The sequence below is a fragment of the Mustela lutreola genome, chromosome 8, assembly GCF_030435805.1.
Source record: "Mustela lutreola isolate mMusLut2 chromosome 8, mMusLut2.pri, whole genome shotgun sequence".
Classification (NCBI taxonomy): domain Eukaryota; kingdom Metazoa; phylum Chordata; class Mammalia; order Carnivora; family Mustelidae; genus Mustela; species Mustela lutreola.
The window spans coordinates 130969766-130989644 of record NC_081297.1 but is presented as its reverse complement, the minus strand read 5'-3'; the positions used below and the strand labels follow the sequence as shown (position 1 = coordinate 130989644).

The 19879-nt window shown below is 37.3% G+C and overlaps 1 protein-coding gene across 3 annotated transcripts in view; it reads right to left on the bottom strand.

Annotated features, from left to right (window-relative positions):
* GAS2L3 (growth arrest specific 2 like 3) overlaps positions 1 to 15702 on the bottom strand; it is a 40482-nt gene extending 24780 nt beyond the window's left edge. The window contains exons 1-3 of one of the 3 annotated variants that reach the window (XM_059186641.1): positions 15569 to 15702; positions 15099 to 15234; positions 1666 to 1713 (exon numbers count right to left, since the gene is read on the bottom strand). In XM_059186641.1, the coding sequence (XP_059042624.1) occupies positions 1666 to 1689 (24 nt within the window). In that variant the 5' untranslated portion in view covers positions 1690 to 1713; positions 15099 to 15234; positions 15569 to 15702. Of the gene's footprint in view, positions 1 to 1665; positions 1714 to 14886; positions 15078 to 15098; positions 15235 to 15507 lie in introns of those variants that run through there. The other 2 variants (XM_059186640.1, XM_059186642.1) reach the window with 2 other exon arrangements.
* Positions 15703 to 19879: the final 4177 nt, after the last annotated feature.

Below are 19879 nucleotides of genomic sequence, written 5' to 3'. Positions count from 1 at the left end.
TGGATCTATAGACTCTAGATCAGAGAAGGTTTCATGGAACTATAAAACAAAACTCTAAAGAAAAATCACCAAGCTAAGAAAATATTAATGGCATTAGAGTAGAATGAGAAAAACAGTCAATGCAGCAATTATAAAAAGCACCCAATAAAGAATCAAGAAAATATAATTAACATGAAACTGATGACACTTCTGAGACTTAGATCAAAAGAGAACAAATTGAAATAATTGGATAAAAAAATAGTTTTGAGTAATAAAGGAGTTTTGAGCATACTCAATGGGGATTTGAGAGGCCCCAACGAGCAAGCATAAGACCTTTTGGGAGACTGCCATGGACTCCCAAGTCCCAAAAGGGAAAGAGTATAATAGAACTCTTTATTAATACAGCTGCATAGCACACATAGGAGGGAGTATAAGCAGGATCATATTCAGAATTGTTGTTAACATTTGATAAATAAATCATCTTTAGTATTCACCACTGTCATCGTGATAAGCATTCTTTTGAAAGAAAAAGAAAGGAAGGAAGGAAGGAAGAGTTTCATGACATAGGTATAATCTCCAGTTTTATATGTGGAGAGTTTGGTTATACCAATGATACAATCAAACTGCTGAAGTGTCTACTATGCAACATACATTCTAGTAGGCACTTTGCTCATGTTCTCTCATCGATTCCATTGATTTCCTGAACAACAACCTCATCTTGGAGGTGAAGATGCAGAGGTAAAATAAACTTTCAGAATCTTACAGAGTTGGCAGAACCAGAACCAGAAATGATTGATTCTGAAGTTCTCACTTCACAAAGCAAATTTTATTATCAGAGGCTTGCATCTTTATAGGTAGAATTTCAATGTGATTTTTATCTTTAAATTAAGATTCAAGCATATTCTAATTATATCAAAAGAAAACTTTTAAAAGAATATAAGAGTAATATAGCAAATACCATTTCTGGAAATCATTCAAATGTAAGATTATTCTGGTTTGTCTAATTATCTCCATCTTGTTTCCCTTCACCCAAAACAAATAAACAAGCAAAAAAAAAAACCACTTTAAATTTTAAGATTTAATGTCTGGTCATTTATAGGCATTACAGGGCACAGGCATAATTATCTAAAATAATTTATAATTGTTTTCATTGAGAACTCGTTCAATTACAAATACATACTAAATTGTAAGGAAAGGAAAATTATAAAATGTTCCAATTCCCTTCCCAGGGTAGTAGGGCTGACACACCAATTCTAAGGAATTTTTGACTTTTTAAAAAATTTTATTAACATATAATGTATTATTTCCTTCAGGGGTACAGGTCTGTGAATCATCAGTCTTACACAATTCACAGCACTCACCATAGCACATATCCTCCCCAATGTCCATAACCCAGCCACCCTATACCTACCCCCACACTCCCCAGCAACCCTCAGTTTGTTTCCTGAGATTAAGGAATTTTTGACTCTTTACAAATAATTTGTATAAGTGAAAGCTTAAAATCTTTCCAGAACTAGAAAGTTAAAATATAGTCATTTCTGTTATTAAAATTTCATGCTTAAAAGAACTAGTACAGTAAAAGCATTTTGGGATAATTTTAGTATTCTAATTATTATAATTTTATATAACCTCACATAATTATTATCTTGTAATTTAAATACATATTTTCCCAAGAAAAACACTTACTTGAGTTGCAGGTTGCATGATCATCTATATTGAAATGAAACTGCTTTTCTGAAAATAGAACAAAACATTAATATGCAAATAATGGTAGCTTTCCTACTCCCCAAACCCCAAATTTTAAGGAATCTGCTTTAGTCTCCTATTTGACTGAAAACTTCAAACTTTTTCTTCTATTTAGAACAGTGTGACTGTAGAAGAAATCAATAATCACTCCTAGCTTCTCACTTATGAAAGTACTCCTCATTTAAAAGAGGAAAACCTGAAACAGTTTCTGGCCTAATATCAAGGGAATTCTGGAAGCATCTGGCTAGAAAAATAAAACTGACAATAAAACTTAGCATATATAAAAGTCTCCCCAAAATTTCCCCTGTAAACATAATGTAAACTATAATGCAAACACCAACAGCACAACAACTGAAGTCAAGTATCTCTCATCTGATTTTTATAAAGAGATCATATAAATTCATCTGGACTCTGCAGAAATTCACAAGCTTAGCCATTAGCCTCTTCTGCCAGACAACAAGGTAGAAAAGACAGATATCAACTTTAACTATAAAACAATACTCAATGCCTTCCCATAATAAATTTTCATAAGCTGTTTTCTACATAAAATACTAAAGACAAAAAAAAAAAAAAAAAAGAAACAGCAATTTTAACTCCAAAGTACTACTTTTGGAATCTATTGAAAAAAAAATACAATTTTAATTAATTAGGTTAGTACAATTATTTAATGTAATTTTAGAGGGAAAAAAGGTGAAGAGCTTAAAAACACTCAGAATAAAAGAGACTATATAAAACCTAGGATTTTTTATTGCTTATGGCAGCATAATATACTAGTCTATTTTTTATTATAAACTACCATTAAAACATTATAAAAAAATTAAAATGGTCTATAATGCTGTCAATTTCCAAGAAAAAGTTATTTTCTCCTCTAAGTTTTGCCAAACATACCTCATGCACAGTATCAACTACACATACGACTTTCCTTTCAGGAACATTTCTTCTGGTACCAAAGTTGAACTTGAGCTAAATCTAACTGAAAAGTCTAATATTACATCACGTTTTCTTTGCAGGAAAGCAAAGGACAGCAGAATGTCCTTTTTGATGTCATTTTTCCTTCTCTCTACCATAGCAAAAGGCCAAAGTACAATTGAGCATTACTAATGAGCTTGTTATGCTTCCCACGAGCTAATTCAGTGGAGAATACATTTTCCTTTGGCATAAATAATTCTTTGTCCTCAACAAAGATCCACAGTAAGAAGCTTCCGAGACTATTTTTTAAAAATGCAGCAAAGAAGCTGCTCCCATTAAAATAAGGAGTCCCACATAATCAGACAAGAGCTTTAACAGTTGGAACTGCCAACCCAAAACAAAAGAAGGCCTAAATTATAAGGCGTCTGCAAATCAAGAACAGTGACACATTCACAAAGAAGCTATCACAAAAATGTTTCGTAGTTGCACTTTTTATGGAAAATCCAACAAAACTGGTTTTACGAAACAAATAAAGAATTTGTGCACAACCTTCAGTCACTTGAGCTTTAGCAGAACAGTCTTTTTTATACATATTTTTCAAAGCATTCTACTTGTGTAATACAAAGAACTACTCTTAGGATGATAAAAATATAACCACCTGTATTACCTTTAAAAAGAAATTTTCTAATAAATTGTACTCAAATAGGCAATAATGTAACTTCATATATGAAAAACTATCACATATACAAATACATGCTTTTATTGGAAAACTATAAACTGATGAGATTGTATCAGTGACTCAATTAATTAATGAGTACTCATCATGTTCCAGATCCTGAGAGCCAGTTATTGATATTTTCTAGTCATTTACTATTCTTTTTCTAAACCATTTTTGTGTCCTCAGGTATTTAATCCCAACAGTAGCATCTATTCTACAGTTACCCCTATCCCGAGTCTGCATCACAATCACAATTCTTACCTCCCATTCATTTTGTTACTATCTACCCTTCTATCTTTCCCTAAAAGTCTCAGTCTCTATTTTTCTCACATAAACCAAATATGATGAATCAGCAACACTTCATTTTTGGAGCTGCATTTTAATCAGCAAATTATTGCCTTTATTTTGTTTTGTTTTTGTCTTTCTCTCTTTTGGGAGGAGCCTATTTCAATTCTTTGACAACTTGAGGAAGTCTTTTCCCTTAGATTTGGGCAAGAAGATCTCTGATTTGACCAAACTATACTGTAACCCTGCTGGGAATCATTCACAAGACCAGGATTGGAGATCTTAAAGGAAGAGAACTAAACTTTTACAGTCTGAGGAAATCAGAAACACAAAAGGCACTCACTCATCCACCTGAAACCTGAACAGAATTTGGGCCTAACCTACTCATCTTAGAAACAGGTTCAGTCATGAGGTCCTCAAGATCATTTATGGTTAGCCTCTTCATACCAATTTAACTTAAAATCATGATGGCAGAAAATGCCAACCTGTTGAACAGATCCTTCTTCCCACAGCTGTAGGCTTTGAAACTGAGTACATTTTTATCCCCCACCCACATTGTAAGATATGACGGGAGGTAATAAGGTGGAATAGTACATTCCCGGTACAAATGGGGGAGGGGGAGTTTGGGAAAAAAATGACGAAAAAGCAAAGAAACAAGGTAAGTTTTTTTAGGAAAAAAATGACATTAACTGCCACCATACCACATTTAGCACTCAGACACCAGATTATTGCCAAAATACATAAACTTTAGGGATACGATAAATGCCAAAATTGGGATAGTGGGATAATGCTTACTGTTGAGGAGTGGGAGAAAGATGAGACTGGGAAGAAATGCCCAGAAGCTTTTCAAATGCACTGGTAAGATTTTATTTCAAGATAAATGTTGAGAACACAGGGGTTATTATACTAGTCTGTATGCCTTTCTGTATGTAAAAAACCATTTCATCATTTTTTAATGCTTCATTTAGAAAAATAACTGCAGAGGATATCTGGATTTTTTTCAGGGTCGGGGGGTGGGGGACTTTCTTAGCTTTAAAGTTTGGGCTGAATATTTCCTAATTGCCTAATAGGGAAAATAGAAATGCTACAGTCATACCAAAGATATTTCATTTTTTAAAATATGCACTAAAATAACACATCATAAAAGCACCAGCTCTGGTAGTAGAAAGTAGCAGATACAACTGGTTTGAATTCCAGGTCCAGCACATTAGCTATATGACCTTGGGGTGCTTAACTTTTCTGATTGTCAGTGTTCTCATCTGTAAAATGGGATACCACCACCTCCTCCACATGGTTATTCTAACAAATGAGATGACACACATGAAGTACCTGACACATAACTACCACTTAACAAATGAGTTGATATGATTAATATTTTGACGAGACATGATTATAGTTCATTTAATATAACTTATCAAATTAAAAAGAGATAAGGCCAGTAATACCTAGAAATCATTAAACATAATATGGGAAGCTTCTTTTACTAATAAATAAATATAGTTATAAGTGAAAGCAAAAGCTTTAAAATAGCCAGGTCATCATGGGGAGGATACTCAGATATGAATCCGTGACTCACAGTTCTCTTTGCTAGAATACAAGTCTTCAGGAACTTATCTAACATCAACCCTTTGCTCCATTCAGTCTGTCTGCTCCTTGTCCTCCCTCAGATTTGTTCACTTCTGTGGCTACATCACTGTTCAGTCTGGATGCTTTTCCATGGGGTGAACACTCGTGCATTGATTCAACAAGCATTTACTCTTCCTCTTAAATGAACTAGGACCACAACCAAGAGACACAGTAATGAACGTAACAGACATGTGACTGCTCTTATGGAACTAATACACCAGTTGGGAAATTTTTAAAAAGCAATCACACAAATGAATACACAGAGTTAAATCTTGACCATTTTACTTTGAAGGAAAGAACGGGGAAGGAAACAGCAGGGCCTACCTGAGACTTAGATCGAATGCTTAGAAATGGTTTAACTGAAGGGAAAACATGAATTTGAAGAACGGTAGGAGTTAGGGAATGAGAGGAAGAGAATAATTTTTGCGAAGACTGAGGAGAGAACATGGCATATTCCTAGAACCGAAAGAAGCAGGCATGGCTGCAGCAAGAACAAAGTGTGGCTTGGAAGGGGACTGAAAAGTTAGGCAGCAGCCCCATCCCACTAGGCCTCCTGAAGATACTAGATTTTATTCTAGATGCAGTGAGAAGCCATGGGAGAGCTTTAACCAAGGGAGAGACAATCTAATTCCGAGTTTCAAAAGAGCTCTTTGAGGGGGAGAGTGGAAGACGGCAGTGAAATAGTGATGGGTTTAACAGAGAAAGGGGAAAAGAAACAGAAAGGGGAGTGGCTAGAGATGTGGGGAAAAGAACCAGGGCAAACAATGAAAGGAGGAGACATGGAGAGGACAGAAACAGTGAGACCAGATAGGAAATGGGAGCACACAGGTAAAGAGATGGAGAGGAGCCTGGCAGAGGAAGAGTTAGAAAATCTGCAGGACTGCAGTAGTTCGGTGACAGTGAGTGAGCTAGAACAGCAACATTATCTCCACTTTCGAGAAGCGGATGGAGTTGATATCCACTTTAGTCAGAACCAAGACCTGATAATGGTTAGAGACGAGGAGTGGAAGGGCAGAGTGAAAGGTCAAAAGTGACTCCCAGGTTTCTGGCTTAAGCAATTGAGCAAATACATAGTGGGAGCTTTTATTGAGGTGAGGATGATAAGAGTGTGAACAAATCGAGGCAGGGAACACAATACAGACAGGTCAAAAGCACTGTGCTTTGATCATGTTTAATTTGAGAAGACTTTAAAGACATTCTAGTGGAAGTGTTTGTCTGGCAGATAGTAATACTAATCTAGAGCCGAGAAGAAAGTTTAAGAGAAGGTAGAAATTGTCAGAAAATACTTGGGAGGTAAAGCTATTAAGAAGAATGAGATAATTCTTCTGTCTTGAGAAAGAAATGAAGAAAGCAGTAATAAGGGCCTAAGCACAAGAGAAAAAACAGAAAATCCAATATTAGTCCTGAGAAGGAGTTAGCATAGGAGATAGAGAAAGAACAGTTGAAAAGATTCTTCATCATCTTAACTAACCCAGGCTTATAATTTGTTTAACCTCCTCCCAGTAGCCCTTCCTGACTGGCCTGAATTACTTCTGATTCTATCTTTAGCTCTTGAATTTACACAGCATTTCCCCAATATCTTGCCTTTACACTGCTTCATATCATTTTGTGTTATTTCTGTGCATTGCTTTGCCAACTATATTGTAAGTTCCTAGACTGCTGCTAGCAGTATTGAAAGAGTATTTAAGCCTAAAGTTTAGGAAACATTTTTGGTAAATCTCTAGGGAAAATTGGGTTGTCTCTCTTCTCCACAGTGTTTCTGCTATGGAACAAAATGTGACAGCAGCTTGGAACCAGCTAAATCATAGACAAGTATCTACTGGGAGACCTTTTTTTTTTAAATTTTTGGTATTCTTTATTATTTTCATGTGACATGAACTGATAAATTATTTTGCCTCTCAGCCAGCATTTCCAAGGTGGAATATGTACAATGGTTACTAGTCAAAGTACCAGCAGGCCAACTGAGATGCCTGATAACCAAAGGAATCACTAAGGAAAAAAAAAAAAAAAAAAAAAGAATGGTGTATAGGCAGAGGGTCCAAGTGAAAAGCATAGAATAGCTGTGACAAGGGGCATGAATTCTGGAAGCAATGAGCTACTCAGGAACTTGTGTGTCTCAGTGAACAAGTACACTTTTATCCCATCTTTAATGAACTCCATTTGTGGTAGACAGAATAATGGTTCCCCAAAATGTTTATATCCTAATCCCCAGAACCTGTGAATACACTACTTTGTGGGCAAAATGGGCACTGCAGATTGAGTAAATTAAAGACTTTGAGATGAGTGATTATCTTGGTAGGTCAAACAAAATCACAAGAGTCTATGTAAGGGGAATGCCATGGCCAAAATTCCTGATGATCATAGATGCAAAAATGCTCAACAAAATATTAGCAAACTGAATTCAACACATTAAAGAGATCATATACCATGATCAAGTGGGATTTATTCAGGAATGCAAGGATGGTTCAAACCACAAAGCATTCAACATGATATACCATGTTAACAAAATAAAAAACAAATGATCAGCTCAATAGATATAGAAATAAGATTTAACAAAATTCAACACCAATTTATGAGACAGATTCTCAACAGAGCTGTTACAGATGGAACATAATTTAACATAATAAGGGCCATATATGACAACCTCACAGCTAATATCATGTGGTCAAAAGCTGAATAGCTTTCCTCTAAGATCAAGAACAAGAAATGGATGCCGACTCTCACTACTTTTATGCAACATAGTATTTGGCAGTCATGGTCAAACAATTAGACAAGAAAAAGAAAAGTATCCAAATTGGAAAGGAAGAAGTAAAACTGTCATTATTTACACATTACATGATATTATGTATAAAACATCCTAAAGACTATCAAAAAATCTTAGAACTAACAAATGAATTCAGTAAAGCCACAGGATTTAAAAATCAATACATTGAAATCTGTTGCTTCTATACATTAATAACAAATTATCAGAAAAAGATATTAAGAAAATAATCCCATTTAGAGTTACATCAAAAAGAATAAAATACCCGGGAATAAATTTAACCAAGAAGGTAAAAGACCTGTACAAACTGAAAATTGTAAGACATTGATGAAAGAAACTGAAAAAGATGCAAAATATGAAAAGATATTCCATGCTCTTCAACTGGAAGAATCAATTAAAATGTCCATATTACCCAAAGCAATCTACATATTCAGTGCAATCTCTCTCAAGATTCCAATGGCATTTTTCACAGAAACACAGCAGAACAATCCTAAAATTTATATGCTTGCTCATTCTCTGTCTCTGTCTCTCTCTCTCTCTCAAAAAATAAATAAAATCTTTAAAAAACACACAGCATGGTACTGGCATGAAAATATATAAATCAATGGAAAAAATTAAGAGAATCCAGAAATAAACCCACACATTTATGATCAATGTATAACAAAGGAGCCTAAAATATGTTAGAGCAAATAGACAGTCTCTTCAATAAATGCATTGGGAAAACTGGACAACCACGTGCAAAAGAATGAAACTGGACCATCATCTTATACCACACACAAAAATTAACTCAAAATGGATTAAAGACTTGAATTTGAATGTGAGACCTGAAACCATAAAACTCTTAGAAGAAAACATGGGTGATAAGCTCCTTGATATCAGTCTTAGAGATGATTTTTTGGATCAAACTCCCAAGGCAAAGGCAACAAAAGCCAAAATAAATAAGTGGGACTACACAAACTAAAAAGCTGATGCACAAGAAAGTAAACCATCAACAAATGAAAAGGAACCAACCGAATGGGAGAAAATATTTGCATATCTTATGTGATAAGGAGTTAATATCCAGCTCAACTCAGTAGCAAAACAATCTGTCTAAAACTGGACCGAGAACTGAGGGTTGCTGAGGCCTGTGGGGTGGGAAGGATAGGGTGGGTGGGTTATGGACATTGGGGAGGATATGTGCTATGGTGAGTGCTGTGAATTGTGTAAGACTGATGATTCACAGATCTGTACCCTCGAAGCAAAGAATACATTATATGTTAATTTAAAAAATGGACAGAGGACCTGAATAGATATTTGTCCATAGTAGACATACAGATGGCCACAGACACATGGAAAGACACTCAAAATCATTAATCATCAAGGAATGCAAATCAAAACTACAATGAGGTATCACCTTACACCTGTCAGAATGACTTACCAAAAAGCCAAGAAATAACAAGTGTTGGTGAGGATGTAGAGAAAAGGGAAACCTCCTGCACTCTTAGTGGAATGCAAATTTATGCAGCCACTATGAAAAACAGTATGAAGGTTCCTCAAAAAATGAAAACAAGAACTATTATGTGATCCAACAATTCCACTTCTGGGTATTTATTCAAAGAAAATCAAAACACTGATTTGAAAAGCTATATGCATCCACAAGTTCACTACAGCATTGTTTACAATAGCCAAGATACAGAAACAACCTAAGTGTCCAATGACAGATAAATGGATAAAGAGGTGGTGTATGGATACAATGGAATATTACTCAGCCATAAAAACGAATGAAATCTTGCCATTTGTGACAATATAGAAGGACTTAAGGGCATTACGCTAAGTGAAATAAGTCAGATAGGGAAAGACAAATACCATATGATCTCACTTATATGTGGGATCTAAACAAACCAACCAACCAAGCTGATAGATAAAGAGAACAGATTGGTGGTTGCCAGAGGTAGGAATTAAGGGGGTGGGCAAAATGGGTGAAGGGGTTCAAAGGGTACAAACCTACAGTTTATAAATCATGGGGATGTGATGTATAGCATGGTGACTGTAGTTTATAATACTGTATTACACATTTGAAAGCTGCTAAGAGAGTAGATCTTAAAGGTCCCCATCACAAGAAAAAAAATTATAACTATGTATGGGGATGGATGCTAGCTAGATTTTTCATTGTGATCATTTTGCAATATATACAAATATCAAGCATGTATGTTGTACATCTGAAACTAATATGTGACATGTCAACTGTATCTCAATAAAAATACATTTTTTAAAAAGAGGGATGAAGAAAAGTCAAAGAAGCAGAGAAACAGATTTGAGATGGAAGGTGGAGACAAGGAACACAGGTGCTCTCCACAGCTGGAGAGGGGAAAGAAATGGGACTTCCCCCTGGAGCCTCCAGAAAGAAGGAAGCCCTAATAACATCTTTTTTTTTTTTTTTTAGCTCATTTCATATTTGTGACCTCCCAAACCATAAGATAACAAATTTGTGTTGTTTGCAACCACTACAGTTGTGGTAATTTGTTCCAGCAATAATAGGAAAGTAATAGTAGAGAAAGGAAGCTATGCCCAGAGGGTCAAGATATTTGGCCCCAAGAAAGCAATATGCACCCAGAACGTGACTGGAAGATAGAGCGATCCAACATACTGAAGCAGTGAGAAAAATGACACTAGTCTGTATAGTATGCTAAAAGATAAATAAAAACCAAACAAACAAACAAACAAAAATGCAAAATTTATAGGTAAAACCCATTGTGCTATGTGCTCTCTAGCATCATCTCATCATCATCATCATCATCATCACTATCATCAAATGGCCCTGCCTTTGTATAACTGAGATTATTTATTCATTTCCTCATTTACATATTTACAAAGGCTTCCTATGTTTACTATTTCAGGGAATAGCACCAACAGTCACCAAGTTAAATAGATCATCCATGATTCCTTCCTCTCCCACACCTTCACAGAGTCCTTGCATTTGTCAGTTAAAATAGTGACCACATCTTTGTTGCTTCTACCTCTAAATTTCCTCTTCAGTATCTATGGCCACGCCTCTAGTTCAAGTCATCATCACCCCTCTCTCTAGGTTTACTGAAACAGCTTCCAAACAGTCACCCTCTCCCAGCTTTGCAAGCCTCCAACCTGTTCTTCATGTGCTGCAGCCAGATTGATCCTTCAGAAACCCTTATTTGAGGATACCTTTCTCCTTCCCTACTTAAAGCACTTAATGACCCTCCAATGCCTTCAGGATAAAGCCCCAACTCCTCAACAAAGCTAACAAAGCCTGATAAATCCCCTCTAGCCTCTTTTCTAGACCCTCACACTCCAGCCATATTGAACTTCTTTTAGACCCTTCAAGCATGCTCCCTCATCTCTGGGACTTTGCGTGATGATCTATCTACATGCAACAATCTTCCTCCTCCTTTCTTCCAGACTCATTCCTACCTATTTCAGATTCAATTCATCTATTTAAAAAAATTAAAAAAAAAAAAAAAAAACCTCCCAAACTCCTCCCTAATTTAGGTTACACAGCAATATATGCTTTTATTTTACTCTATACTTTCTAAAATAAGACCCTTAACATTCTCTACTTCTTCTACTACTGTGTAGAAATTAGTGCTAAAATTAGTACCAGAATTACTCCTAAATACAGTAAATGTTACATTTATCACTAAAGAGAATATGAAACAATAATGAAGTAAATCTGTGGTATACTCATTAAAGGAAAATGCAGCTTCCAAAGCAGATAAAGATTTTTCAAGAGAAAGAAATAAGATTCTTACAGCTTCATAAAAACATCACATGTTATTTGCAAAATTATAAAGACTATTCATTTGTGGGGAGTCTTTGCTTTTCTATTTGAAATTTTCCTTTTGCAATATTTCATAGAGATTCAACCTAAATAACTTAATTTTATGTTCAATAGAACTATTCATTTATCAAAAAACTTTTAAAGAACTTAAAACATTTTGCCTTTATATATGATAAACTAAAAGACTCTACGGAAAACATACCCATACACAAACACTAATATAAAGAAATATAAAAACAATATAAAGTATCTATTAACAAGAAACTGCTCAAATAAGTCATCATACTTTCATTCAGTGGATTTATTCAGCCACTTGAAAAAATAAAAGCTATATCTACTGATATGAAAAGATGTTATGTGACCAAAAGCAACCTGCGGAACAGCATGTATAATTATGTTATTGGGATCACAATGTTTTCTAAATTGGGGGAGGGAGGGTATAAAATAAAAAAAACTTCTGAACACAGTCAAACAAGTTTTTCAACAGCCAATTTTATTTTTAGGATCCAAAATTGTAACATGTCACCCATCAGAGGGGAAAAAAGGTCGTTATGTTTGAAACTACATAAAGTGAGCTCTTCAACCATAGTTAACTGTATACTGTTACAGAAAAGTATTTGTTGTGTGATAGTGGGCAGAAATTTCCATCAGTCAGCACTTCAGCAATATCTACCATATGACTAATGGTCATAGTACTATAAATTCCTAAGATGCTTTCAACATCAAAGATGAAACTAATGTTTAGTGCATATGCTACATTTTATTACATCCTAGTTCTTTAGAAATTAGTAATTTATTGATAAGATGAATGGCAACTTTCTGTTAAAACAACCTAGTACGTAACAATGTAATAACATTTGTATTTTTAGGAGAAACACTAAAGAAATACAAATGCAACGACTGACTGCCTTATCGTGTAAACATGCCTTCGGAGCCATTTCTTTATGGCAGTTAAATTTTGATTAAAAATTGTGAAACTGGAAGTGAGATAAACTTACTGACAGACTCAAATTACCTATTCGCTCAAATTCTATGTACATAACATGATTCTTTAGGTATATAAAGGTGTATCTGATATCAAAGTATAGAAGGCAATAGGTAATAAGGAAATAAAACACATAAACACAGATATACACGGACATGTTACTGAAAGTAAACTATAACAATACATATTAACCTTAATCCTTTACTTCCCTCCTCAATAGTTGGCTTGAGAAAAATTATTGAAATAACTGAACTTTCTTAACTAAACTTGAGATTTACAGGGGGTTGGAGTGGGGATAATAGAAGAGTGCTGCATAGTAAAAATAGAGTGAATACACCAAAGCTAAGTACAAATTAGGAAACACTACTTCTGAACTGGTGAATTCTCCAAACACCATTAGACTCATTTAGTTTTTAGTAATAGCATGTATGTTGCTGACATTCTTCTCTTATCACACACTTTGATCTACCATCACAAATTATTTACTATTTTTTTTATTATGAAGTATTCAAAAATAAAACTATACATGGCAGAAATGAACCTGTGCTATACAAACAACTCTGTGCAGAGAAGTTATGTAACACTAGGAATATAAATGAAGGGCAGTGTGACACACACAAAAAACGGGGTGGACTGAATTCTGAGTGGACTCAGTAGGTTATTTACTTTCTCTGAACTTAATTTTCCTCACCTATAACGTGCAGATTACACCAACTACATTACAGGATTACATTAATATAAGTAAAGCACCTAAAACACGTACCTGCACCATCTAGGTAATAATGTGTTTGATATATAGCAACAATTACTATTTTTAGTGCTTACAGGTATTAAATTAATCAATGAATAAGAACTCATCACTATCTTTACCTGCTGTGCCTCTCAGTCCTTTGGGTGTAGCTTGAAACTTAATCCAAATTAAACAGCAAGAAATAATAATAGCTATATCTCAGGCACTGTACTAAACCATTTACGTGGATTACTTATTTCATTTAATCCTCATGACAATCCTCCCATCAATAAGGCAGGAACTATTGTTAACTTTTTTTCACAGATTAGGAAATTTAGGCTTAGAAAGATTAAAAAATTTGCCTAAGGCCATACCCCTGGTAAACCTGATTTCAGAACCTGCATGCTTAGCAACTTTGCTATGTTAAAAAGAAATATTACTTTTAATTCAATAATGTCAAAATAGCAGACACCTACTATCCAAAGCTGTTAAGGAATTTTTGAAACAGATGAATCAGACAACTTGTATCAGAATATATGCTAGAAGATTCTCATCAGTTTCCACTTTTTCATTCAAATCCAACCCAATCCCCTCCCAAAGAAAATCTGAGGTGGCTAGAATTCCAATTCCTAATAATTTAAATTCCAAGAAATGTGATCACATAGCAGCTCACCAACTGCTTATCTTCTGATAAAGTAGTTGTCAGCGCTCTTCACGCGAGCAAAACAAAACCCAAAGTGTGACTTGGACTGTGCCTGCAAAAAACCATCTCTTCACTTAAGGACTGGATCAGCAACTCCGCCATGCATACCACAGCACTCTTAAATCCGTAAAATTCAACTTGAAAAGATTAGTTAGGAACCAGGAGTGACTGCATCAGGAAGGACACCTTCCAAGAGCTTCCCCAGATTTCCAGGGCAATCTACAAGCCTTCCCTTCCTTTTACCCCACAAGGCAGCCCTCCAAACTAAGGGATGCAGCTGGGAAAGCAAAGCCCTGCCCGGACTGAAGAGAACAAATAGGGAAGAGGCTGTAAACTTTGCCAGAGGAGAAAATGAACGTCTGTGTCGTTCTCTTTCCAAGGTCTATGACTTTATTAATTCTTCCAAAAGGTGGTGTTGAGGAATCAAGTGACCCTATATGCGCCGGGCGCTTGCGGAGAAGGGTGCCCCTGGAGACCTTCAACTAGCTTCAGGTTCTGATCTCCCTCTCGTTTTCTAAAGCAGACCAATAGCGGCTTGACACCTCTTCCCCAGCCTACAACGTCTGCACCTGCTGCCCCCCCTCCCCTCCCCTGCACACCTGTTGCCCCTCTAGCCGCACCAAGGTGGGCAAGACGGGGCAGGCAAAACGTCACCTTGACAGCCCCAGGGACCAATCAGAGGACGCGGCTTCCGCGACGGGCCAATCGCAGAGCGTCTTGGATTCCGCGGAGAGATCCCACCAAACCGGCGCTTCGACTCGGCGGAGCGCCGGGGGTCCTCGAGCCCGCAGACTGAGGCGCGACAGCCCCAGTAAGGCGAGGAAAGGCTCGCGAGGAAAAGAGAAAGCAAACAGGGAAGTACTCACGCGCCCAGGCGCGGGATGGTCACTTCTCCCTGCGGGGTGACATCTCGGTTCAATCTGTGCGAAGCCGGCACGCCCCTGACCAACCGCCGCCGCCTCCGCCTCCGCCTGGGTCTCCGGTCTCGCCGCGGTTCGCCGCCTGTTTCGAAAGGACCAATCAGAAGGCGGAGGGAGGGCGTGGCTGGAGGCCCCGCCCCAGGCCGCAGGGAGCACGCGACCCGCGCGCGCGCGCCTCAGTCAGCCGGGGCGCCCCGCCTTCCACCCCTTGGAGCCTTCCAAGTCTGGTGGCCAACCCCGCTTTTCATGGAAAAGGGAAGTGTCTTGGTCTCGAAGCAGGTTCCCCCCCATCTGGCATCCCGGCGACATCAACAGCCCCGAAATTTGTCCCGATGGGCAGAAGAGGTGAATCAACCTCGCTTGTAAACATCCTGGAGAGCTGCCGGGTAGAGTACAAGGGTGTTGCCGGGTCGTACCCAGATCCCTTAAGAGCCCCTCCCAGCTGTAAACCGCTGGAGATCCGGCTGCAATGCGGGCGCCACGGTTTCCGGAGACAAACTGTCACCCATAGGAATAGGAGTCCTAAGCAGAAACCTTCCCGAGAGAGAGGTCCCTCCCGCTGTGAGGTTCGGTGTTGAAAGATGGAGAGCTCCCGGCCACAACTGGAAGCAAACAGGATGTTGGCTCTTACTTCAGGAAACCCAAGAGACGGGGGCGGGGGTAAAAAAAATTCACCTCATCACAATGAGGGATGCTTACTAGCTCGGAGGGTTGAAATCGAGCAGAGACTGGACTTCAGTGTAGCAATAAAAAAAGGTCTGATAACTGCAACTGTAATGTGACTTGTTAATAGTTGGGTGGGGGGGAGGGGTCAGTAGTCAAAAGCCTGGAGGCCCAGACCCTTCCCTTCTAGTTCGATTTGGTCAGATCATGTCCCTTCTCTAGCCCTCAGTTTCCCATCTGTAAAATGAGAGCGTTGATGTGGAGTGATGTTCTCTCTCTCTAGAATTTCTTCTTTCCTTCACTCATCAAAATCAATGAGAATGGGGAACCTGAGTGGCTCAGTCCTTAAGCGTCTGCCTTTGACTCAGGTAATGATCCCCAGGTCCTGGGATCAAGCCACGTGACGGGGTCCCTGTTCAGTGGGGAGACTCCTCCCTCTTCCTCTGCCTGTTGTTCCCCCTACTTGTGCTGGTTCTATCAAATAAATAAAATCTTAAAAAAAAAAAAAATGAGATTCTGCTGCTGCATTGCTGAGGAGACTAAAATGAAGAAGACAATGCCGCCCTTTAAAGTGCTGAGTACCTTGGTAAAGGTTTAATGGGGTCTGCAAAGAAGGGAACACCTAACAGTCTTGGAAGGTGATGGTCAGAGGTTTGAAAGGTGCTGAGTTTTTGAAGGATGGTTAGGAATCTTGCAAAAGCAAGGATAATTGGGAATAAGGAGCGCTTTCCAGGCAAAGAACACATGGTTCCAGAGATGTGAGAGCACCTGGAATGTCCTGGGAATAGTAGTTCTTGAAAGACTGAAGACTGGAGATTGGGAGGTAGATCAAGCTGAAAGAGTAGGCACAGATGAAAGGTCTGGTAGGTGCTGAGGAGTTCAGAATTTTTCTTGCAGTTATTTGGGATTGGTTATCAAAAGGGAATGATATGATGGTGTGTTTTAGAAAAAAAAATTTTTCAAGGATTTTTGAAGAATAGAGTGAGATTGGCAACAATTCCAAAAACTAGAAGTTAAGAATTATCTAAACTAAATTCAAAATGGATGGAGAGGACGAGGTCTCTGGAGATAACCTGAGAAGCTGACTTATCTGGACTTAGTAATCATGTGATAATTGTGCCAATCTAAGGAACACAAGGAAAACAACCATCGGAAAAGAAAACTGCACTTTGGTTTGGGGTGTATTCAGATTGAAGTGCGAGAGGAACATGCAGGTAGAGGGGCTCAGAGGGGTTTAATTGGTTGGTGCAGGAGATACAGATTTGAGAAGTTAATTCAACAAATATTACTGAGTACGTGCCCCAACACCAGACTCTATCCTAGCACAAAGGGTCCTGTTCTCACAGAGTTGACATTCTGGGGTAGATAAGAGGGTCATCCAAAACTGGACATATTCAGGTAATTGAACCTAAAGCCCTATAGTGGGCCTTCCTTTTTTACTGCAGTTGATCCCAGAAGCCTTTGGTGCCCCTGGCTACAATAAATCAATTTTTACCTATTGTTCAAATAAATATATGTTTTATAGTGTTTCTGTTTAAAACTAAGGACAATTTATCATATTACTTCATATAGACAAATTTCAAAGTGGAGTTGTAGCTTTAAATTGGGCTTTACCTAATATCAAAATCTGCACACTTCTCTACAGAAATTTAAGAGTTGTTTGATGAGTCATTAGTTAACTATTTTTTCTTACATGCATACTGTGTGCCTAAACATTTGAATACCACTTATTAAAAATTGAAAGATGCTATACTTATATACATATATAAACTCTCTCTCTCTCTCTCTCTCTCACACACACACACACACACACGCACACACACACCCCACCTAATATTTCTGAACTATTTACTGAAACTTTGACTGAAAGGCATTTTATGCTTGCTTTCTTTTTATTCTCATTGTCTGTGTAGTTTGTCTTGGTAACTTCTGTACCTTATAAAGATACAAGACAGGAGGAAAATGAATCTGCAACCAAAAAGTCCAAGCAAATCACTTTTCTTTAAGTCAATATCCCTCACTGGTTAAATGTGTACATTGGGTGAGGAGTTCCTTCTAAATTATTTGATTCTTATTGATTTTCCCTTCTGTATTATAAATAAGAAAGTTCTCTTATGCTTTCTTAACCTCATTTTTACATTAGTTCCTGGTTAGTACCCCACTCCTTAAGTGCACTCACCATCTTACCTATCTTGATTTTAACACTACAATTAGTAATTGAGGGTTCCACCTAATGAGGTGAAATCTACTTTCATGTGTAGGTTTTCTAATTGGTGGTTAGGCTAATAGCTATATTTTAGAGGTTCTTACTTTACTTGAAATTGCCATGGTTGCAACATGCAGAGCAAGTTTCACCAGCCTGTTTTCATCAGATGATAAAGTCTATTAGTTATGGCTTTGCCAGAATTGTGAAGATGTGCCCCATTTTAAGAAAGCACCATGCCTGGAAATCTAAATATTAAGTTATTACATTAGGAATAATCACTTATCTGACTAATCAGACAGAAGAGCCTCTCAAAATCATATACCCCTTCGATGTAGAGATATGATTTGGCTTTTTCACAGCCCTGAAAGAATGCTCTATTGCTTTAAAACATACTGTAGTTACAAAAATAAACCCAAAATGTATTAAGGATTTAAATGGAAGACCTGAAACCATAAGACTTCTAGAAGAGAGAACAGACAGTAATTTTTCTTACATTGGCCATAGCAACATTTTTTCTAGATTTATCTCCTGAGGCAAGGAAAACAAAAATAAACTATTGGGACTACATCAAAATAAAAAACTTCTGCACAGTGAAGGAAACAATAAAACTAAAAGGCAACACACGAACTGGGAGAAGATATTTGCAAATGACATATCTGATAAAGGGTTAGTATCTGAACTATATAAAGAACTTATACAACTCAACACCAAAAAAATAATCCAATTAAAAATGAGAAGACATGAACAGACATTTCTCCAAAGAAGACATACAGGTGGCCAAAAGACAATGAAAAGGTGTTCAACATCACTCATCATCAGGGAAATGCAAGACCGCAGTGAGATATCACCTCACACCTATCAGAATGGCTGAAGCTGTGGTGCCTGGTTGGTTAAGCATCCAACTCTTGATTTTGGCTCAGGTCATGATCTCAGGGGTTGAGATCATGCATCAGGCTCCATACTAGGTATGGAGCCTGCTTAAAATTCTTTCTCCCTCTCCCCTACCTCCTCCCCTAAAGCCCCCTCTCTTTAAAAAAATGGTTAAAGTAAAAAAAGCAAAGAACCACAAGAAATACAAGAAGCAATAAGTGTTGGCAAAGGTGTGGAGAAAAAGGAATTCTCATGCACTGTTAGTGGGAATGCAAACTGGTGAAGCCCCTGTGGAAACAGTATGGAGGTTCTAAAAATATAACTACCATATGATACAGTAATTACACTCCTGGAGATTTATTCAAAGAATACAAAAACACTAATTTGAAAAGATATATGCACCCCTATGTTTATTGCTGCATTATTTATAATAGCCAATTTATGGAAGCTGCCCAGTTTCCTTCAATAGATGAATGGATAAAGAAGAATGTGATAGATGATAGATGATAGAGAAATAGATAGGTAGGTAGACTATATATATATAAATATACATATATATTTATATATATAGATATGCATACACACACACACACAGTGGAATATTACTCATCCATAAGAAAGAATGAAATCTTGCCATTTGGAACAACAGGGATGGATCTAGACAGTATAACGCTAAATAAAATAAGTCAGAGAAAAAACAACTATCAGATGATTTCACTCATATGTGGTATTTAAGAAAACAAATGAACAAAGTAAAAAGAGACAAACCAAAAAATAGATTCTTTAACTGTGGAGAACAAACTGATGGTTACCAGAAGACAGGAGGGTGCGGGGTTGGGTAAAAATAGGTGAAGGGGTTTAAGAGTATACTATTCTTTTTTTTTTTTTTTTTTTAATTTATTTGACAGAGAGAGATCACAAATAGGCAGAGAGGCAGGCAGAGAGAGAGGGGGAAGCAGGCTCCCCGCTGAGCAGAGAGCCCAATGCA